Source organism: Charadrius vociferus, unplaced genomic scaffold (assembly GCF_000708025.1).
Source record: "Charadrius vociferus isolate BGI_N301 unplaced genomic scaffold, ASM70802v2 scaffold61, whole genome shotgun sequence".
Classification (NCBI taxonomy): domain Eukaryota; kingdom Metazoa; phylum Chordata; class Aves; order Charadriiformes; family Charadriidae; genus Charadrius; species Charadrius vociferus.
Genome location: NW_009646945.1, coordinates 6065117 through 6088153, shown reverse-complemented (window position 1 = coordinate 6088153; position 23037 = coordinate 6065117). Strand labels below are relative to the sequence as shown.

The following is a 23037-nucleotide window of genomic DNA, read 5'->3' as shown; positions in this document are numbered from 1 at the left end:
ATTAGAGTGGAAGAGGAGATTCTATTAGTCTAAAAGTTAGTGCTGAGTGCTGAAAAATTGGCAGGACAGGATGTTCTTTAGGATCAATTTGAGTCAACTTGCTAGCATAGCAGTCTTCTGTGAGCTAGGTAATGTTCTAAGAACTGGTGTTTAAAACAAAGTTAATAGTTACTGTTCTTTTCTGTAAATATAAGTCTGGAATAATGTACCGTCCTTGTGCATGGGATGGAGTGTTGTATTGCTGCTAAGTTAGGGACTAATAGTCTTAGTCCCTGAAAAAATGGAGCTCTGTTCAGTTACTGCAAAAGTTAATGTACTTTGGCAAAATTTGCTTGAAATAAGAGTATGGGTTTCCTCCAGTGCAGAATGTAGTCCGAAAATTACTTGACACTTCAGGGAACAGTAGTGAGCTGAAGCTGTGAAACAGCGGAATAAAGATTTTGTGTATTATTTTTAAATAAAGCTCTTTTAAACCTCCGTTGCTGTGAAGTTTTCAATCTGCTTGCCATGTGCTGTTTCTTAAGCATCCTATATACCTATATGTATTTTTGCAGCTGTTTGCACTTGTTTGTAATCTGTGTGGTCTTGGGAATCTAAGTGCAGCACACTTACTGTGAGGTCCTACTTAAACATTTTGTGTTAGAATAGTTAAAACAGAAATTCTTATTCTTGTAGCAAGTATGATGACTACCATTTTAAGTTGAAGTGCAGAAAGTTTGCTGTTACACTTGATAGTTTATATGAACAACTTTCCACACTACTACTTTGTTTCAGGGCTGCTGTCTGGTGGGGAGTGAGCCACTCCAAAATAATTGAAACATACTTTCAGTTACTTCCTATTGGTAACCTAAGGATTAAATTACAGCAAAAGGGGTCATAACCGTACTCGGCCTTTTAAACTGATGTGTGTTGATATATCCTTTACATTTGCAGTGTCCTTAACATCTTGTCTTCCTTGGCTTGAGTTTTGTGCAGCTTGTCCTTGGACAAGTGATAGGCTGATAGTTCCTGTGTATTTAAAAAAAAAAAAAAAAAAAAGAGAGAGGGGGCAGTTGTCAGATGTTGAGGTAGATCACTTGTCAACAGCATGTTGTCTGTTTTTTCTTGGTCACTAAGTGTAGTATTGGTGAGTTCTTGATGTTGCTGGAATCCCTGTAAGAGATACACTGAGTTTTCAAATCATCCAAAGCTTATTTGACATGTTTGTTAGAGGAATTAGTCATCTAACATTACTTCTCACAGGATAGCAATCATGTAGTAGATGAGTCTCTATCTATATAATCGGTTTACCTCCGCACTATCGCCTTGATGGGACTTGGCCAGATTGTTTGAGATAGGGAAACGGAGCAAATAGCTACTTTATGCAGCTTCCTTCTTTATTTTGAAAGTGTGATGTTCCTCAAGACCGCGGACATACTTAAGGAGAACACATGTATGAGTAATGAATAGAAAGTTAATCCATTTGAATTGCAAACTTGAATATTTGTCCTAGAGTATGTGCTTTAATACAGGAAATGTAGTATTTGCCTTATTCCATAAAATATTTTAGTCCATGACTTAAAAGGCCCTTAGGCTGTTGCAAAAGCCTGTCGGCAACAAAACCTTGAGTTTTGAGCAAGGTTCATAAATAGCCAATGAAACTTACTCTTCCTGCTCCTGTCAAAACACAACTTGTTTTCTGAGCTTCAATTTTTTTTTCCTTTTCTCTTTACTTTGTCTTTCAAAAATAGCTGTAGTATGTTTGAAGAACTAAAATACTTTTCTTCCTCTAGGTGTGGACTTCAAGGTGAAAACTATTTCAGTTGATGGAAACAAAGCTAAACTGGCAATATGGGTAAGTCTCTCCTAAGTTCTTAATGTATTGCTTTACTTTTGGAATAGTGATGGCTTGTATTAGCCAAAGACTTAGCTTGTAAATATACAGTTTGTGTAGAATACTTTTCTATTTAATAGGAGGTAATTTGGATGAGTGGGAGGTTAATACTGAACCATTCAGACGGTGGAATGAACTGTGAGACAACTGTCTAACGGGGCAGTTCTGTTGCCTATGAGCTGCTTCTGCAGCACGGATTCCAGGTCTGGTTGGGATAGGAGTAGAGAAGAGGAGGAATAAAATGGTACTGAATCGGACTATTTAAAACAGTGAATGTGGTCATTCCTAGCTTGACTTATTTTTTTTTTTTAAAATGAGTTTAACTTAACAACTTAGAGTTGTTTAACTTCAAAAAAGTTAGCCCTCACTACTCTGAGACTGCCCAGTGTACATCGTTCTTGTCTGTACTTGACAGGTTTTAAAAGTGTGCACTTCTTAACCTAAACGTTTTAGGCAAAATTTAGTAGCATATTAATGGGTTAAGAATTACTGTTGTGTGCTTGATTTATGCTCAAATGTTACCTGTCAAAAGAATTTTTAGCCTAAAAACTTCATAGCCCTCATACAAAGACTTTTATAGGCTTGAGGTCAGTGTTACGTGCAGCAGATGCAGCTGAAAGAGGGGGAGAGGCGGTATTTGTAATCTTAGCCTTAGAGTGTTCAACATCTACTCTAGTTAAAAGTAGAACATCTAAATTCATGACAAGTGAAGAAAGAAAAAGGACTTCCAAGATTTTTTTTTAAACTGTCTCCTTTCTGTAAACCAGCCTCCACACTTGCGTGACTTGAAGCACCTTTTAAATATTCAGACTCAGTTGTGAGTTCTTGTAGCAAGCAAGAATAAAACCTTGTTTCTCATATAAGCAAGATACCTGACCTTTACTTCCTTGGCAGTAGTAGTGGAACATGAAATGTATATTGCAATACTTCCGTTGCTTTGACGATGTTTCATATCTTGACTAACAAACAGGACTTATTTCTTAGTGTGACAATAATAATCATGACTAAAATAAGTGCGTTTGACAAGGACAATAACTGCAACAACTTGACAGACAAATAGACATACAGGAGGAAAACCAGACTGATAGCAGGATGATAAGTGATCATGGGATGGAAAATATTACATAGGACTAACTTAGGGTTTATCTTCTTTCATACTGGTGAATACGAAGAAAGAATTCTGAGGTAAACTGAAAAAGAAAAGCTTGTAAAGGTGTATCATGACACAAAACCAGTTTGAGATGTGTGGGATTGACTGAGTGACTTGTAGAACGTTGGAAGTCCAGTTCAGTGACTCAGGTTCTTTGGCAGGGAACCATTTTGAATCCACAGTGTTTCATGTGTCGCTTCTAACCTGGGATAACTCGGTTGAAGTTAATTAAATCTTCTGTGCATAAAGTCTGCAATGAGTGTGCGCTGTAACTTAATCTCTGGTAAGAAAACAGCATCCTAATACTTGTGTTTTTGCAGAGCCGTTGGCACTTCAAATTTGAGGATGTAAATTCAACTTTACTTAAAAACTGGAAAACCTCTGACTTTTTTCTGCTTATGCGCTGTCATAGCATGTTAAATGCTTTTACCCTGGCACTGAATCAAATTTAATTGGGCCAAGGCGATTGAAGTGAGGGAACTAGCTTTGTTGCCATGGGTTTTGATGCTTGTTACAAAATTTTAGTTAGTACTGCAGCTATGCTTCTTTCTTGCTGGTTGCTGCTGTGCTAGCTGCAGAACAAATGCTTCTGCAGAAATCACTATTTTATTGCTATGTAGTCCAGATATTTACTACACTTAACAGTTTAAAGGTGTTTACCAGGACAGACTATGTAAAATCTCAAAGTTAATGTTCAGTGAAACAGTAGGAGAGGGTATAAACTAAGTTGATTTGGTAGTTGAATATACTTTGAATCTTATTTTGTATGTTCATTAGAAGCAGAATAACTAAGAACTAATCTAGATTCTGCTCAAATTCTGAATAATGGAACTTTCTGAATGGCTTTTTAGGATACTGCAGGTCAGGAGCGGTTCAGAACATTAACACCCAGTTACTACAGAGGTGCACAAGGTGTTATCCTAGGTAAGTATAGCTTTGCATGCTATTTTGAATAAGTTTGTGGTTTTCTCATGCATTGGAATTACACAAACTCATATAACCTTTCTGTAATGCCTAATTGATATTAAAAACCACTGTATCTGTGTTGAACAACTCATATATTAAAGGATCTTGAATTTGATGTCTGACCTCTTTCTCATGTAGTTAATCTCACTGGCCTGAGAGCTACTGATTTTTGCATGAGATTAAAAGCTACTGCTGTTTGAAGAGATAGCTTGGAGCTGTCCCTGCGCTGCCAGGAATTTGTCTTTTATTTCTTTTTGGTTTTTTGCCTATGCTTACTAAACCCAGAGTTAAAAAAAATAAATTCTCCTCAGTGTATTCTTTCTGTATCAGTATGCATAGAGCTTTCTCTTTTTCTTCTGCCTGTTCCTTTTTCCTAATGAAATTAATATAAACACTGTGGAGTCTGGCTGGGATGTTTTGCTATTTGTGTCTCCATACTGATGGGGTGTTAGACAGTCAGAATCACTTAGAAAAGACTAGCTGGGAGCATTAAAAGCATAATTCTGTATGAGAGAAACCCAGGCCAAACCGCATAATTGCAACTTCACAGTGAGGTCTCTTTTGCTTTTCTTTTCTATATGGAAACCTGTTAACTGAGTTCTGAAGTTCTGCTTCTGCACAGCTAGAAGTGAGGAGCTAACTAAAGCAAGGGCAGGGAAGTAAGTTTAATCCTTTTTGAAGTTGTGTGTGACTTGAGAGATTCTTGGTAAGTTATTGTGTCTAGTTAAATTGATTAACTTGGAATAACCTCTGTCATGGGACTTCCTGGTAGGTTTTGTTTTGTATGTACTCTTTCACAAGTCTGAGTTGCATTATCTTCGTGGTATAGGAAGATGCTGTCAAGGCATGTCTTGTCAAGTCACTTAGTTGCTGGCACTGAACCTGCCACTTACTTTTGAAAGCTGTAAAAGTAAGCAAGCACTGTGTGGGAGCTAGAAAGTTCTGCTGTTGAGATTTGTGCGCTCATTTTTTAAAAATAATTTTCTCTTGACTATTTCTTTGTTAAAGTACTTCATAAAAGTAAGGTTGTTCATGCAAGCCAAGCTGTAGATTTGATTGAAACCAACTGTTTATGCCTGTATGCATGTGGGATGTGAGAATGAAGGAAAAAATACTTTCATAGCTTGAAATGGTAGCTGTTAAATAGTCACTGGGTAATGGATTTTTAGGTTTAACAGGGTTTGCTTTTTGTCTACCCTTTCTGCTCCTAGAATGGCTTATTACTTACATTCTACACAAATGCTAAGTAGTTTGAAATATAAAATGGTTAAAATTCAGTAGTTCACTGGTATTTGTGAGGATTTGGTGAGCACTTTACTTTTTTAGCTAAATCAGTAGCATAGCAGCAGTGCTATACAAGTCTTAATTATCACTAATAATTAACTCAACAAAGGAGATCATGCCGTCCTCTTTGCATATGTTTTGTGTAGTGATGTTAATAAGTATCCTACTTCAGGGGTCTGCAAATCTAGAATTCTTTGGAGAATTATAGTCTTTAGCCTGTATGCTGGGATGTCTCAACAAAAATTAGTCTGAGAACAGTAGATGACTGATTCTTAGAGTTGCTCTGCATTAGTATTGTCAGTTATTTGAGCTGGTAGATATTTGGCTTTTTTCCAGTTGTTGTCTTTGTAGTAAGTAAACTGGAATCCTTGAGCCTCCTTCTGTTTTAGTTCAGAAAGCCATAATTTTTGATCCTTTTGTAACATAAGCTGTATTTCCTGGGAAAATAGTGTGGAAATAATATTGCTGATATCTTTCAGTTTATGATGTCACGAGAAGAGATACTTTTGTCAAGCTGGATAACTGGTTAAATGAACTGGAAACATATTGCACAAGGAATGACATAGTCAAAATGCTAGTTGGAAACAAGATTGATAAGGTAAACTGAATTCAACCGCAGTAAGTAATTTGGTGTATTTTGTTAATAATGAATATTAATGCTATGTCTTATTATAGGAAAACCGTGAAGTTGACAGAAATGAAGGTCTTAAATTTGCAAGAAAACATTCCATGTTGTTCATAGGTATGTTACAGATATTTGCAGAGATCTTATGGTTTTTGTTATGTATGAAAAGTACCAGTTCTGTAGGACTGATAGTCTTTATACATCCAATCCAATAATGGTATTTCTCAGCTGCAGTGTGTACAAGGATAATGGGTATTTTCATTTTCTTAAAATTGTCCCTAAATATGTCCAGATATCTATTCTAACTGTGGATGAGTATACTGAAACGCATAACAATTAAGGGTGGAATACAGACTCTACTGTAGTCTGACAAAACTTGTTTTAGATTTGGGGTTTTGTCTGATGTCTTTTCCCAGCCTACTTGCTAAATTAATAACAGAAGCAAAACGAAAGAGGGAAAACTGGTACTAGTGGCCAGCTTTCAGTATAACGAAAGAGCTGGTTCTTGACAGAAATCTGTATTAGAACTAGGATGTAAAAAGAGGTTTAATTAACTTATAAATGGTGGGTGGGATTGAATAATGACGTAATCATGACTGGAGCAAATACATTGGTTTCATCTTGCTGCAAAATGAGATGGGTCTTGTAGGCAGAGCCGTGTAGTGATAAATTAAAGTGGGTGGTGAAGTGATTCTTTATGCATAAGTTTATTACACGTTTCATTTAAGGATCAGCAGGGATTACTTTACAGGATGACTCCAGTAGCAAAGCAATTCATTGACATGTCTTGTACTTAGACTTAAATTCCTCATCTCTTACTGATGACATCTTTGTCTAGTACCTTTCTGTGTCTCTTTTTGGCTAGTGTCAGATGCGGAAATAGAAGCTCAAAGTTGAGGCACAAGCTCTTAAGTGCATGGAAGATGAAAGGAAACATGAAAATTAAACTGTAACTAAATGCCTATATCTGCATGCTACATGCGCTAAGTAGCTGCATGGCTGTATAGAACAATAGGGCAAGCCCTAGTGGGAATGAACAGTTTTGGATGGTATCTGTTGCTCTCATAATATACCCTGTGAACAGATTTCTGGGGCTTAGTCAAAGTAAGGCTCCTGAGTGAAATTACCTAGAATTCTGCTAACTGCAGAAGAAATGAGATCCCTTACTGCTTTTTATCACGAGTTCTGTCATGGAGACCGACCCAGAATCCTACAGTATGGATCCTTGCTTCTTAGAGTATGGTGGTACTGCAGTTCTGACTGATGTACAGAACTGAAATACAGAACAGCAGCCAGGTTTATCGGACATCTTAAGTTAGTAGAACTGTCCTTTCTTCTTACTGAAGTGCTTTCCACAGGAAAATAAAGCTAAGCTGTAGCCATCTCCATATATTATAGTGACATTCAACTCAGCTGGTCTTCTATTAAGAGTCTTTTGAAGTACTGCCTAATGTGGTGACAGAAATCTGCATACCTACTAATTTTGGCACTGCTACATTGTTACAGAATATTTTGTAGAAGTTGTAAGTCTAGGTTGTAGGTTGAGATCTAACTGAAAGAGAAGTAACTAAACAAGTTACTGTAAGCTATGCTAACACTTGACTTCTTGTGTCCCTTCTCCAGAGGCAAGTGCGAAAACATGCGATGGTGTACAGTGTGCCTTTGAAGAACTTGTTGAAAAAATCATTCAGACTCCTGGACTGTGGGAGAGTGAGAGCCAAAACAGAGGTGTAAAGTTATCAAACAAGGAAGAAGGATATGGAGGAGGAGGAGCATGTGGTGGATATTGTTCTATGTTATAAACTTTGGGAAGCTTATTCTTTGCATATTTAAACAGATAGTGACATCTTTCTGTACATAAATTCATTAAATGCTATTTTTAGGGACCTTGCAGTTTGCACATACTTGTTTTGTATCATGGCAGTGAACACTTGTAGGAAAAATGTTCTGCAGCTTTCCCAGTTTGAAAATGTTATGGTAAGCATGCCCAATTTGCAATCTTCAGGTTTTTATAAGTAGCATTAATAATGTGCAAGAACAAATGCACTAAAAATTTTATGACTGTATTCATTCATCAAGTAACTACTCTAAACAAATTCATCTAACAGAAACATTACTGCATTGTCTGCTTTGTCTTATTTTTTAAATACTCTTGCAATTATAGAACTATATAGTGTGCACAGATCTTGAAAACAGTGTGAGCTATAAATGTTACATTTCATCTCTTCTAGTAAATGCTTTTTTATGGTATTAAAAACAGCAAGATTATACAGTTCTTAGACAAATCTGCTAAATTTTTGTCTTTCAGCAGAGCTGTCTAAAATACAAATTGGCACAGGCCATAGCTGGTATCAGCACCTTCTTGAAGAGATGCTTTGAAAGCTTCCTTTGCTAAGCTGAGGGACACCCTTTTTTCTTTTTAATCATCACTTCAGTTGATGGCTTAACTGGAGTTTTAATCCTGTGATATTTATATACTAAATTTGTGGTACTCTTGCACTCTAGGTTTTTATGATGTGGTCTACTCTAGACTTGCTGTAGAAAGTCTTCATTTTGGGCAAGGGGTCTGAGTGACATCTTTGTTCTTTCGTTGTGAATCGATTTGCCACACTTCAGTATGGATGCCTAATTTTCCTAAATGTTTGTAATATAACTTTATCTCAAACTGTAGCTCACTGTGGCTGTGAAGATCTCTATCACATGTCTGCTTTGTGCGGCTACTTGTTCAGAAATAAAACTTCCTGTCACAGACACTAAATGGGAAGCCATAGGGCCTCTTGATCTCTGTACGGAAAAATACTATTGCAATGAGTATTCACTTGAATTTACTGTATCAAAGCCAATGGTTTGTTTCAGAAAACTTGTATAGACTAATAAATTTTTTTTCCACAGTATTCAACTTTTCTAACCTCTTCCTATTGTAGAGTTGTATATTTTCTAGCACATACAGTTTAAACAAGGTTACTTCTTACAGACAAATTATTTCTGATTTCTGAAGGATGAGACAAGGATGCTGTGTTGTGGTTTGTTTGTTTTTTTGTTTTTTGGTTTTTTTTTTTTAATAATCACTGTAGTGCAATCCGTAACTGAACCATTGGGCAGTTTCTTGTAAATAAAGTGAATGACAGTACCTTTTATTACTGCAAGGTTTTGTGTAAATGTCAGCATACATGATCTGTATTTTGCAGCAGGTCTTGGCTGCTTCTGTTAAAATACACTTTATTCTTCATGCAGAAACTTTGTTTTCTATTCTGTTTTACACTTGCTAGAAAGCAATACTGAAATTTGAAGACTTAATCATGCTAGTTGTTTTTACAAAATATTGTATCTGTAGTATTGTTAATGTAGTAGGATAGTTTAAATATGTAAATACAATATTAAATATACATACATATTGTATTAAAATACTAGATTTGGATAACTGTTTCATGCAGAGTATGTGAGCTCAGCAAATCTTGTTCATTAGCATTGAGGTCAAAGGATTTCTGGTTTTTGTAGTCTAGCAGTAGAGGAAACTAGTAGGAGCATTAAAACTCTGAACAACTTAATTATTTTAGTATTTGAGTAATATTGGGCAAGTATGATAATGCTGGCAGATACCTGTATAGGTATTTCCATACCTATTTTCCTCCTAGTCTAGGTGCATCCTTACATTGAGAAGAGACTTAATTTTCAGTTTCTCACAAAAGGTCCTTTTATCACAGGACCTGGATTCATCTTTTGTTCTGCCTCTGACAGCTCTTGTCAAAGGAAGGAACTGCAGGGTACTCTGAATAGTGGGTATTGTTCTGCAAAAGAATCGTCATTTGCTCCCTCCTTCCCTGCAAAATTTTTCTGAGGTCAGAGTATTCTGAAACAGTGTATTTAGTGAGACAGAGAGTAGTTAGACAGCTGTATTTTTTTTTTTAAAAGCAGATGTTTTCAAATTGACTTACAACTAGATTTTTTTTTTTCTCTTCATCTTTTAAGCATGTATGATTATGTCCCTGAAGAGTGGGTTTTCCTAGAGTCTCACCTCCTTTCTTCCTTGCTCAGTCAAGAAGCTGTGTACTAGAGGGGTGGGTCCCTGTGCTTCCAGTATTTGTTAGAGCAAATCTAGCATCAATTACTCCTACTCTGCTATGGTTTTGGTTTGGTTTTTTTTTTTTTTTTTTTTGGCAAGGGCAGAGGGAAGCTGCCATCTTTCAATTAAGACAGCTCCCATACTTTCAAAGTTGTTTTCCCTCTTTGCAGGTCAGAATTGTATTGCCATTCTCTCCAAGTGTGCTTTCACTATTTTAGCTGTCATGCAAGCATATCCGAAACTATTGCAGGCTCTATCATAACCTCTGCTTAATACTGATTTAAGCCTGTGTCTTTGTGGAATATTGGGTATTGCAGATGGAGAACTGTGCACAAGAGATCCTTCAGTCTTCTTCAGTAGGTAGCTGAGGGCTAATGGGGGTAGCTATTGTTTGTTCTTCATCGAGTAATGAGAATGTGTCTGTTTCCATGGCAGATAATTTTATAAGGAAATACTAAACGAGAATGAGAGAACTGAGAAATCTTACATGGTCATGAAAGACAGTTAAAACTGAAGTTGTTTCCAGTTTATTTACTCTCTAGTCAATATTAAAAATAATGACTAGTGGTTGTACTTCTGGATGGCAGTTTTTCTGTAGCATTGACACGAGCCTGGAAGAATATGGCACAGCAGGTGGATCTTCTTGAAGTTACAGTTTGAGAATACTACTAAATGTTGTTATGGTTTTCTCTTGGATTTCTTCTTCCACTGTTCTAAAAAAAGGAGGTGGGACAGGTATGTGGTGGAGATTTCAAGATGCCTTTTTTTTTTTTTATTGCTAGTAGGGCTTTTATCCAAAATACAGCATCACTTTTCCTGTTCTCCTACTGTAATAATGAGATCAACAGCTGGCTCAAAGTAAGTCTTAGCAAAATGAAAACGTGAGTTCAGTAAGTCCCCAAACCAATGACTGTCTCATCAACCTTGGCAGAACTTCAGGAAACAGTGGTCTCGCTGCCATCACATACCACAGTGGGGACCACTCTGTGTGCTTCATTTTGTTAGTTCCCTTGTTTGCCAGTAACTGGAAGGATATCTAGTGAACTGCAGTAATCCTTCTAATCATGCCTTATAGTTTAGTATAATAGTTCTGTGTTTTGAGGCTGAACTGGATGCATTTTTTCAAACACTTGGAAAACTTGGGCAGCCTGCGTTGTGATCAGCATAAGATACTGCTGTTTAGCTACTGGAGGATTGATAGAAATGTTCAAGGTGCTGCATCCAGCCCCTATTTGCTATCTTGCTCAAAGCTTCTGTAGTAGTTTTCAGTGACTTGCTGTCCTTCAGGAAGGTGTCAAGAAGCAACATTAGTATGAGCAGGGCTTTTTCATGTTGCCAGACAAGTCATTGCATGGTTTTCAGAGCTAGTTGAGCCTTCAAGGGCAAAACATAAGGTGTTTTTCCTGGTCACTGTCCAACAGCATTAGCTTTTGGGGAAAAAAGAGAAGCAGCTGTCCATTAAAACTTTCCAGTTTTGTAAGGTTTCCACATACCTTGCTCTTGAGTACCTGTGGCACCTTAATTAAAAATTGATGAAGGGTTATACAGGTAAAGAACTGTGAAGGTGTGTTTCCAAATTACTGCGTCCTTACATTCTGTGGCTGATTTTTATGCAAGAGTAAGTTTTGTCCTTGTGCCTGAGTAACATCTGATCTTCTCTGTTGGAGTTAAAATAGTCATGGTGATTAACTACTAAAGTTGGGTGGGTTTTTTTCTCACGCTACTAGTTTCTGTAGCATCTGTGCACATTTTACGTACAATGATAGCAAAATTCATAGTGAAGTTCTAGAGCTCTTGGGTTCTAGTTCTTTATTTTAGAAGATCCAAAAAAACCAGAAGGAGGCTTAAAATAAAAGGTGTCAAATTACAGTTGGAAGGAAACTTTTCTTGTGTTTTCTATGCATGATCAGCTCTGGATGTACTTGGTTCTGGGAACAAGTCTTCTCATTGGATCCTGGTTCTTAATGCTTGTCAGGCTGGACTTCCTGATCTGAGAAGTGTGGCTATCAAGATATTCATGACAGCGTAAATCTTGTTCTTCAGCGTAGCTACATCTGGAGCTACTTACTTACTACTTAGGATTAGGAGCAAAGCTGTAGACTGGGGCTCAGGGAAGAGCAGTAGCAACTGTGAAGGCAGTTTAAATAGTATGTAATATATTTAATGTAGAATACATTATATCCACAATATAATTATTTTATGTCATATAAACAGGCTATTTAATATAACTTATAAACACACTTTAATATAATTATTATATAATATGCCATATAATAAACAGGCTATTTAATATAATTCGTAAGATTTTTAAATTAATATGCTTTATTAAAATAGCTACGGTAATGTAGAAATATAATGTATTATATTAATATTTTATATTGTTAGAGATTATGTATCATCTCTGAACTTCAGCTTCAAACGTAATGGATTGCTTTAATTCAGAGTGGGTATGACAAAGGTACAAAGCCTGTGGACAGGTGTCATGCAGAAGAACAGAAGGAAGGATGCCCATGGAAGCAAGACCTGCACTTTGTATACTGATAATACCTGAGCTTGGTATGAAATCAAAGCTGAGGTTCTAAATTAATTGGGTACTCGGGGTGCCAGAGGTCAGAGATCACATCTGTGCAGATGTGATTTACCTTAAATTTTTCTCCTAAACAGTATCCTGAGTCACAAAATGGTTGAGGTTGGAAGGGGCCTCTCGAGGTTGTCTGCTCCAACCTCCCTTCACAAGTCAGGACGCTTAGAGCTGGTTGCCCTGCACTATGTCCAGACAGCTTTTGAATGTCTTCAAAGAAGGAGACTCCACAACCTCCTTGGGAAACCTGTTCCTGTGCTTAGTCAACCTTACAGTAAAAGAAGTGTTTCCTGATGTTCAGAGGAAACCTCCTGTGTTCCAGTCTGTGCCCATTGCCTCTGGTCTTGTTGCTGAGTGCCACTGAATAGAGCCTGGCTCTGCTTCTTTGCAACCAGTAGGTTCTGCTGAACAGTTTGAGCCTTTCCTCATTGGAGAGATTCCCTTACTCATCTTCATGGCCCTTCATTGGACTCTCTGGTATGTCCATGTCTCCCTTGTACGGGGTAGCCCAGAACTGGACACAGTACTCCAGGTGTGGCTTCACCAGTGCTGAGGAGAGTGCAAAGACTGCCTCCCTTGACCTGCTGGCAACGCTCCTTTTAATGCAGCCCAGGAGACTGTTGCCTGCAAGTACATGTTGCTGGCTCATCTTCACTTGGTGTGCACCAGCACCCCCGGGTCCTCCTCTGCCAAGCTGCTTTCTTGGGTGGCCCCTAGCATCTACTGGTGCCTGGGGTGGTTCTTCAGGGGCAGGACTTGGCCATTCCTCTTGTTTGGCTTCATGAAGTTCCTGTTTGCCATTAAAAAGGAGCTCGTCCCTGGGTGGGCTTGAACCACCAACCTTTCAGTTAACAGCCGAACGCGCTAACCGATTGCGCCACAGAGACTGATGGAGAATATTTTATTTTTTTTTTCAGAATAGCTGAATTCCTGATCAAGTTTGATAACTGCTGATAGTGGTAGCTGTGTGTGTTGACAGTGACAGACCAGTACTGCTGGCACATTGCTGCAACAAACCTGGTGTGTTACTGTATAAGAATACTGTAAAAGATGAGGGGGAGGAAGAAATGCTATTACCTCTTGTGGGGTGGGAAAGAAGATTCCTTTGATTTGAAGAAGAAGCAGCTGGTCCTTGCCACTTATCTCCCTCAGTAGAGGAGGGCTGGGGGCCATGTCGTGCTGGGCCACCTACTAGTACTTCAGAGCTGGATTAACAGCACTGTTTCTCTAGGCAAAGCTACAGGAAGGCCCTGCAGTACCCATGTGCTTTTTGTGCTCATGGGCACGGCTGTAAGAAGTCTGAAAACCTGTGTGGCTGTGAATATTAGTGCAATTAAAGCAAAACACAGATAAACTTCAGAACATGGATTGAGAGCCTGGTCTGAGATGTCAACTGCAGGGTTCTCACTGTGTCTGGGAACTAGGGGCTGGAGATGCTGCCCCTCTAGGGCAGGTCTTAATGAACAGTAAATATTTCATGGTGAAACTTGTGATTTTATTCTTTGAAGTTTCAGAGGTGTACTGCCTCAGAGATAGCACCGATAGTGTCAGTTTGTAGCGGGCATATATATTTTTTCACTGTCCTTCACAAGTCAGGAAAAGGTGGAGCCTGTCGCTCTGTATGCCCCTTGTGTATTAATGGAAACCAAAGAGTAAATATAAGAGAAATACTGAGAAACACAAGAGGAGCTGAGTTCTATTCAGCTAGTGAATCTGTACCTGGTTATGTCTGGTTTCCCGACAGAAGGAAACTGTCTTCTAACATCTTAGCCTTCTTTTGTTGTTTGTTTGGTAAAGCAAGTACAGCAAAATGTTGGCTCGAAGCATGTTGAACTTTTAAAAGCAATTCAGAAGCTTAATCTCCACAAAGTTGTGCTTTGGAGTGCTGCTGACAATGTTGTTGGGGAAGTCCTTCTGTAACTGAGCTGCATAAGCACAGGAAGATGCGTGGGTAATTGTTTTAGAAAGAGTTGGAGCAATTTTCTCCTCTCCAAGTTGGAGCAGATAACCTCTCCTACTACGGAGCTTGATGGAGAGCAGCTTCCTTTACCTTCCTCCAGTGTTTTAAGCTGTACTACAAAGGAGTCTACACCACATGCTTCAAAGCAGTGGAGCAGGTCTGTCCCATGGTGCACGCTGTGCTCCACTGGCTGCTCCCATGAGGAGCTAATGGGGAGGGTACTGGGCTCCTGTCTGGCTTGCACCCACTGGTGTCCTTCTGCCAGGATCCCTGGAATGAGGCAAAGGTACGGATCCAGGTTTCATCAACTGATCTGTATGGCCCTGGGAGCTAAAAGGTCCTCATAGGTGACAGAGTTCAGATGTACCCATAGGGAACATATGGAGGAGTCCAGACAGTTGCAGAGCCAAACTCACTCAGTACAGGACCTTATATTTTTTAGTGAAGTCTTAATAATGGTCTCTCGGCCAGTTTCCAACATAATCTGTTGGAGCACTAACAGCGTTCAAGCTTTGGCAATTATGTTTGAATTAACAAATCATTGGTTTTCAAGACCGCAGGCATTACTCATACAGGCTTTTCTGTAACTTCCAGTGTTTGAGTCAAAGCTTTGTAGGAGAGAGAAGACTTACTAAATTAGCAGACCTAGTTGGAAGAGACAAGTGTTGAGGCACAGAGGTCCTTTTTCAGGTCTGTGAAATGGCTGCAATAATGCAATTATTGCAGCATATTGCTGTTTCTTGGTGAGAGCTGGAAGATAAAACAGTATCCTTTTGTGTCAGGTCTGAATGCCTGTGCCTCCCTCTACATGCACAGCAATCCAGGTAGAAAGATGGTGAATGAGTAAGGGTGTGAAAAGCATCAGTGGACCGTTAGTGTGGCACAAATGTGGGGGGTCTGGCTGAAGCAACGCAGAGCTCAATAGTTGAATGTAGTCCTCCGGGAAGCAGCCCGATTTCTGGGTCTTGTCTGGTTTGATGCCACAGGGAGTGCATTTGGGAATGGACCCACTCTGGCTGCGAGGTTTGAACTGTCTGATCTTGCTCCAGGGGCACAAACACCTTCCTACCACACTATTTCTTTCTCCTAGGATGGCACGCTAGCTGGCAAAGAATGAAGGAAACTTATGTCGTTTCACATGATGAAATATGATGGGCAGGCTTACAGATTTCTATAGACTGAGCCAGCAGGTGAGTTTAACCCTGGGAATATCCTTCCTGCTTCTCTCCTCCCTTTAAACAGTAAGCAAAAGCCCTCTTTTGGTCTTGTAATTTCCTTTTGCCAAGAGAGGAGAGGCAAACTGTGGGAGGCTGGAGTAATCAAAAAGAAGTGCAATGAAGTTTCCCCTGGAAGATGCAGGTAGACAGCTGTGATACCTGAAGGCCTGCAATGATACACTTCCTTTCTCTTGTGCTCCTCTAAACAGGAGTATCACTCTTCTGATCTTAGTGGAAATTATATGCTATGTATTTCACAGTAGTAGTTAGAAGCAGTAAAAACATTGAAATGCTTTTGCTGTGCCCTCCAGAGAAGTCAAAATTACTTGACAGAATACAGACTGGAACATTTTATCATACTAGCTTGAAGTCTGAATACATCCTTTGTTTGCAGACTTAGTCTGGGACAACAGAGCAGGAAAGGGCTTTGACACCATGGTAGTCTTTCTCTCTTCCCTAAGAAAGGACCAAGTACACTCAAACCGTTCATATATTTAAAATATTCTTACAAGTAACATAACAATGAAGATTTTATTGCGTCCACAGACAAACTCTTCCACTGGTTTTGGAACCTTAATAATGGAAAGCTTGTCCTTCTGTTTAACCTTTATTTCCTTTGCTGTAATGAGAGTGTGTTCCCTTAGCCAGGGCTTCTACTGAAACCTGTATTTGCCCGGTGATGCCTATGTGCCTAATGGAACCAAGCTCGAGATTGTTTCATTTATGACACATGAAATAAAGAAGCAGTTGCATTTCCTGCTGGACAGGAAAGCTGCTTGTTGTAAAGTGATGCCTTTTCAATTTTTTTTTTCTTTTGGGGTAATACAGTACAGAACTAGTAATGTAATCTCTTTCTGAGCCTGTACCTCTTTTTTTTTTTTTTTAATGCATTGGTGTCTGTGGAAATGAACCATAACCAAAAGCTTAAACCTAGTAATAGACTTAGCTCTCAGCGTGCCTCTGAGGGAAGCAGCTTAACTGCTCTGTGTCTCTATTTTGTATACAGGAAAACACATATAAGGCTTTTTTTTGTTCACTAAACCCCAAGGTTTTAGTTTAATGGCCCTGTGGTAGTCCGCATATTTCAAACTGTCTACTTGGAGTTTTGTCTCCTAGCTGAGCCCTAAAATGCTGTGGTATCGTTAGTAGCCACTCCTGAGCTGAGGCACATCCCTTGGGATGATCAGCCCCAGTTGCGCCCTGCTGCAGTGCGGCAGGAGTCGAGTCAGTGGACTTGGAAATGCATGAAAACACATTAAGGGAAAACAAATGCTGAAGAGCCCCTAATTTTTATGGCAGATGGTGTTTGAGTGCTTTTTCTGTCTATAAGTAAATCAGATGATTGAGAATTGTTTCGGTTCAGTTATTTAAATTCATGTTTTCTCGCTTGCTCTGTTCTTATGCTTCTGTCTTGACCCAGGCCTGTGCTTGATGCCTCTGCATGCTTTAGCCCTGCCGCGTTTAGCTCTGGCAGCGCTGCGCAGTTGAAAACTTTTAGAGTGGCTGCTATTAATAAGCTAGGGACCACATGTAAGTGATTAACATTAGTGTGGTTTCCCTATACTTAGTGGAAAGTTCTAGATCTAATGTTAACTTAGTAATAAAAGGAGATTAGATTGGAAATATTTTAGGGATGTTCAATCTTATAGGCATGGCTGAAAATGGGAAGGGAAGAAATCACATGGTGCTGAGACAGCAACGTGGCATCTTATCCTAAAGAATACTGTGGTATTTTGTAATTACTTGCAAACACTGTCTGCATCGCAAGAAGGATTACTTTGATATCTCTAATAGGGGAGCTATTAAGCTATTAAATAAAACAGTTGCTATCTGTTCACAAGGGGTTACGTACCTTCTGACCGTTTTGCTGCTCAAATCATGTCCTAGAAATCTGCATGGTGTTGAAGACCATGCTGTCTCCTCCTGCAGTGCTCAGAAATCCATCCTGCACTGTCAGAGCAATCAGTGAGAGCAGAGGGGCTGGAAAGTGCTCTGCAGCTTCACCTACACATAGAAGGCTTTGCTCCCTCTATGTGCCCGTCCCTGCAAGCAGCATACACTCTTTACCCCCTTTGACTCCTGGTTAATTTTACAGCATAACTAATATGGGAAGTGAGGGAGCAAATTGGGGATGCGTGTGTGTGAAAAAGACGGCCTGTGAATGTTAGAGAGAGAATCTGCTCCTTTCTGCCTCCCCAGCCCCAAACTGCTTGCAAGACAGATTGGCATAAAGGTCTGTCTTTCGGACTGTGCCATTGCTCAAGTGCATGTGTGCATTGTATGAAAAATTATACCTAATCACGTGTGAAATAACTTTAGGATGTGAGAGTTTGCGTGTGTTCTTGTGCTCTGTACAGTCTGCCTCCCTTGCAGACTCTCCTGTAGGCTTTGCAAGGGTTAGAGGAGTTTGCCACCAAGCAGAACTCTTTCCTCCAGAGTTTTTATCTTTAAAATGACCTATTGAAAAATCCCCCCTTTGCCCATGCACAACTGATTTTTATGAAGTCCTGTCAAATCTCCTAATCCCGGTTTGGTCTTTTGGTGTAATTTACTTCTATCCCAAAACCTAGTTCTCCAAATTTGCCAAAGAAAACACTGGGAACTATAGAAAGACCTTTTTTAAATGAAGCTGTTTGGAGGAACCTGTTAGGAAAGTAAAAAAGTAAAAGAAAAAGACAAAAGGCATTGTGTTTTTCATATCTTAAATATATGTTTAAAAAAATGTTTCTTTTATGCTCTGATTAGAAACCAAGTGGATCTTTGAAACCACAATCTCTTTCCTTACTGAAATTTTATATCTCTCTGTTAGTAAGAGGCCATGAAAATGCTGGATTTTTTTTATTTAAAGACCAACGTGAATGTTATAATAAGATATTTGCAGACTTAACTAAGAAATGCTGCTAAACGAGACTTTGCAAGCTGATATGAGGGAAAGAAGATAGCATATTTGTCTTGAGCACCTGGAGCTATCTGTGTGAGCTCTCCCCAGGAATTAGCTCTCTCATGCTTTGAGATAGGCTTGCTGGGTCTTAATTGCTGTAGAAGCATTTAGATGGCAAACTCCCTTCAAGTAGTTGGGTACAAATTATCTGTGTAAAATCCCACAAGGAGGCAGAAACACACAGCTTGAACTAATGTGCCTGAGTTCCCACCTAGTGGCCTTGATGCCAACCAGTTCTTTTCTCCTAGTTCAGTAGTGGCAGCTTCCCCATAACTGGTCAGTGGTGCTCTACATAAGCTTCATTTAGGTGCACTAGCAGCCTGGGGAAATAGGGATTATGGCTTGACCCAGTCTGGCTCTGCACTCTTGCTGTAGTGCTATGGCTTTGGGTAAGAGAGAGGACGCAGTTATGCCTCCTCTGCTTTAAAGCAGATTTCAGTCACAGTTTTGTTGGAAAGAATGATGTAGAGAGAATGTGCTGGATGTATGTGCCCTTTCAAAGGTCTCATCTTACCAAATGATCCTGATGCCTCCATAGGGCTTCTTTGCCCTTCTTCTCAGCAGTCTGTCAAAGTTTATATATATATTTTTTTTTTAGTGTTTCTAGCAATGACTTATTTTTACGAGCTTTTGATGAAAATGGAGTGCCCACGGTGTTGTGCCTGCACTACTGTCTGAGGTTCCTGGCTGACCATGTGGGGTGGGCTTTTTCTTTAGAATATCTGATCACGATGTGTCAAAACTCCTAAAAACTGCATCATTCTCCTCACCACTTACTTTTGAGTTTGCCACAAAGAAGGAAAGTGGATTATTCTGATGAGACCTATTTCCAATAAATGGTGTCTAAAAATGCTTAATTCTGCTGGCTATCCCACCCTCTAGTCAACCTCATTAAAAGACTTATGCTCTTGACTTGTCTTGTGTTGCTGTTTGTCCTTCACCCAACCTGTTTTGTGCAGCTACATGCATCTCTGCAGGCTGTAAAAGCCCTTAGCAATCCTTTCAGTGCCTGGTGTGGTTCTGCTCTCTGGTTCATGCCTCCTAACAGCACAGTGATTAAAATACGCTTTCCTTCTTTATTAATGACATACTGCATCATCTTTCTACTGCATCGTCTGTGATTAATGTCTGTATAGCTCCAGATCTTCCTACTTGCCTTTTTGGATATTGATACAGCACCATAACTTCTCTAGCTCATGGAATTTTGGTGGAATTCGGTATTTATTAGGCATAGTTATCAAATAATGAGAAGTCTCTTCAGTTAGCTCTTGCAGGATTCTTGGTTGCAAGTTACTTAAATCCAGCTAATATCACTTAAAAATCTAGGCACTAAGAGCTGTTCATTCTCAGTGAGAATTGTTTCATGTTCTTCCTAACTATCAGTGGACTGGAAACTCTTTCATGGGGAGGAGGAAAATGAAGAGCTGAGGCCACATTAGATGAAAGGAAGTAAGTGGTTGACCAGTGATTGATTGTATTTTACCCCTTGGTGCTAGCCCCAGGAGGGCTGAGGGGCTCAGGTTGCTGGTAGTGCGTCAGTGTTAGTTGTTGAGGAGGACACTTGGCTTCTCTCATGCGTTTATCCTGGTTCTTGTGCTTATCATACTCCTTCCAAAAATGTTTTTGATTTAAATCTTCAAGTTGAATATTGTGTCCTAGGTCACAAGAAGAGTTGTGAACTTGCGGGAGTCCTACACTCACACAAATAAATGTCTCAGCATCGCTGACCACTCTCCTCTCACAGGCAGACCTTGTCTGAAAACTTGCATTCCTATCGTGCAGTAACATGGAAGCTTGTGGGGGGATTTCCCTTTCAGATCAAAGGCAAAATCTCTCAGCAAAGCTCCTTGATACTCTGCTAATGCAGCTCTTTGTGCCTTACAGGTAGACAAATTGAACCCTGGCTTTAGGCTTAAGCTGGCAAATTTTCAATTATCTTAGTAAACATGTTAAAAATCACACCTTTAATTAAACTGCTTTGAGCTGGCCATGTAGAGAAGGACCGAAATGGAGCACAAAGAATGACTGCCTTAAGACTGAGGAAAAAAATGATGACTTTATCCTGTAGTGTCTGAATGGCTCCAGCTGGCTTTTGTTGTATCGTACAAGAAACCTCTGTCTGAGGGGGTGTCAGGATTAACAGCCTGGCTGGTTTGTTCACTTTCTCAGTATGCTACTCAGTCTGACTTCCTGGATGCTCTGAAAATTACTGTAAAATCATAAGTAAGAAAGTAAATTCCACAAAGAATAACTTGCCACAATATGCAGATCTTTGCATAGCAAGGAAATTCTTTGAAAACCAGTTATTAATCGCAGAGTAAACCAAGAGAGGTGAAGAAATGCAGCAAAGGAGGAAGAGCAGAATTGTTTTTGGACCAAATGCTTTTCAAGGTCTCTTCCATAAGATGGCAGCAGCTTATTTTGTGAACTGGACTGGGAGACTGATGTAAAAGGGTGTCTGCTGGAAGCCCTACAAAACAGGCATTCAGTCTTCATAGGATTTATCTCTATTTGCTTGGTACACATCCCTTTTAATTGTCCCAATATAGATCAGTTGGGAACCTTACTTTTATGTGCTAAGCCATTTTCTTTTGTTTGGTACAGTGGTGATTTTATTTTATTTTTTTTTTCTAAATACAGGCACAGATGCTAACAGGCAAATCCCGCAAGAGAGTTGTTAGTATCAAATGACACTCTTGCATTCGCTGGGGTTGAGTGTGCAGGATGACGGGAGGGCGACAGGTTTGTTTGGCCTATTTTTGATTTTTTTTTTAAGTGTTTCAGTTTGCATGGTTATATTGTTAATAACTGCCCACAGCAACTTGAGTTCTGTGACTAGAAGAGGTAAAAAAACAGTTGGGATTTTCTCTGCTCAAAAAAATGGACATCTGTTTTATGGCATTGAACTGTTTCAGCGGAATCAAACACTCATTTTCTTTTGAAGAGGGAGATTGTGGAGAGAGGGGATTTTTTTAATTTTTATTTTTTTGCCTAACAGAAAGCAGTGGAAGGAAAAACATTTGAGAGGAGCTATTTCCTGAAGTCTTATGACATAAAGCATTTTATATTTCAGCTATTTTCACTTTCCCTTCTAAATGTTTTCCATATTTTCAGCGACACCTACAGTGGTGTGTGCAATACATCTATGCAGTTTGACTGTCTCCTATTCTTTGATGCATTTTTCTCTGCAGGTGAGTGTCGGACACTTATCCCATTAGTACCAAATTTTTAATAGTCATAAACTGCTGTGATACCCTCCAATATAAGATTTTATTTTAAGTGCAAATTATGAATCATTTTCTCAGTGTTTGTGCTTATTCTGAATAGCTGGATAACATGGGAGGAGCTAAAAGCAGCCTATTTTTGGCTTTCCCTGGTGCTTACTCTTACTGGCTAATGTTAGTCATCTGTTTTTGTTTCCTGTGGCCCATTAGTATCCAATCTATCAAGTGCACAGGAGTCACAGTAACAAAGCTGTAAACTTGAAGAGTGGAAGGAATAAGACTCTGTGGTATTTGCCTTCCATTCGTTTTTAAATTAAACTGTTCAACTTCCGTGATTCTGATTTATGTGAGTTGATAGACCGTTACAGCACAGCCCAAGTAGGGTCTGTCACGAGCTGGTTTTGACATTGCTCCTCTGTCCTCTAGTTCAGACTCCGGCTTGGTGAGGACCCCAGGGCTGGACCTTGTCTGGAAGTGAATGGGCCAAACACAGCAAGCATGAGTGGTTTCCACAGGTATGCTGGGAAAGAGATGCAAATTACTGTTGGCGGGAGTCTGATAGTTTTCATCCCAGAGGAGAAATTCAGGGTTTAGAGGGTGAGAGCATCTCTTTCTTAACTATTGGACCTGCTTTTCTACTGAAAACAGCAGAAACAGAGATGGGTTACTTTAGCCCCTTTTCCTTTCTCTGAATCGTGCCCCAACTTGAACTAGGAAAAGAAGGACTTTCAGCTCTCAAATTTTGGCCAGTGGTGAAGTTTAAAGTCTTCGAAGAAGTTATGCTTGGCAAGAAATACAGTATGTTAAGGGGTCATTTCATTGTTACTGGTGTGCAGTGTGTGTGCTGCCTGATTTATACCAAGGAGACTCCTGGAATGTGTGTCCTGGTGACTTCTTTCTTTCTTTCCAATTAACTGTAAAGAAATAAAAGAGAGATGAAAGCAAGTTATTTGAATAACATTTAAAATGTTTTATTTGTTCTAGAAAGGTTCACATTCTTTCCAAGAGTCCACTTTCTTCCATTTTCAGAATGGAGCCTTTTTCACCTCAAATTATTTGTATTGTGATAGCATCCACAGACTCTGGTCAGGATGGCTCCAGAGGCCTTGGGGAAACAAATGGGGTGAAATGAAAAGGAAAAGTAGATGAGAGC

At 39.4% G+C, this 23037-nt stretch overlaps 1 protein-coding gene and 1 non-coding gene across 2 annotated transcripts in view; one reads left to right on the top strand and one right to left on the bottom strand.

Annotated features, from left to right (window-relative positions):
- RAB18 (RAB18, member RAS oncogene family) overlaps window positions 1-8792 on the top strand; it is a 19506-nt gene extending 10714 nt beyond the window's left edge. The window contains exons 4-8 of the mRNA XM_009895118.1: window positions 1773-1834; window positions 3875-3947; window positions 5753-5871; window positions 5949-6015; window positions 7522-8792. Of these exons, the coding sequence (XP_009893420.1) occupies window positions 1773-1834; window positions 3875-3947; window positions 5753-5871; window positions 5949-6015; window positions 7522-7700 (500 nt within the window). The 3' untranslated portion in view covers window positions 7701-8792. The remainder of the gene's footprint in view (window positions 1-1772; window positions 1835-3874; window positions 3948-5752; window positions 5872-5948; window positions 6016-7521) is intronic.
- A 4563-nt stretch (window positions 8793-13355) lies between these two features.
- On the bottom strand, window positions 13356-13429 carry TRNAN-GUU. Its single transcript has one exon. It is a non-coding gene; the product is annotated as a tRNA-Asn (tRNA).
- Window positions 13430-23037: the final 9608 nt, after the last annotated feature.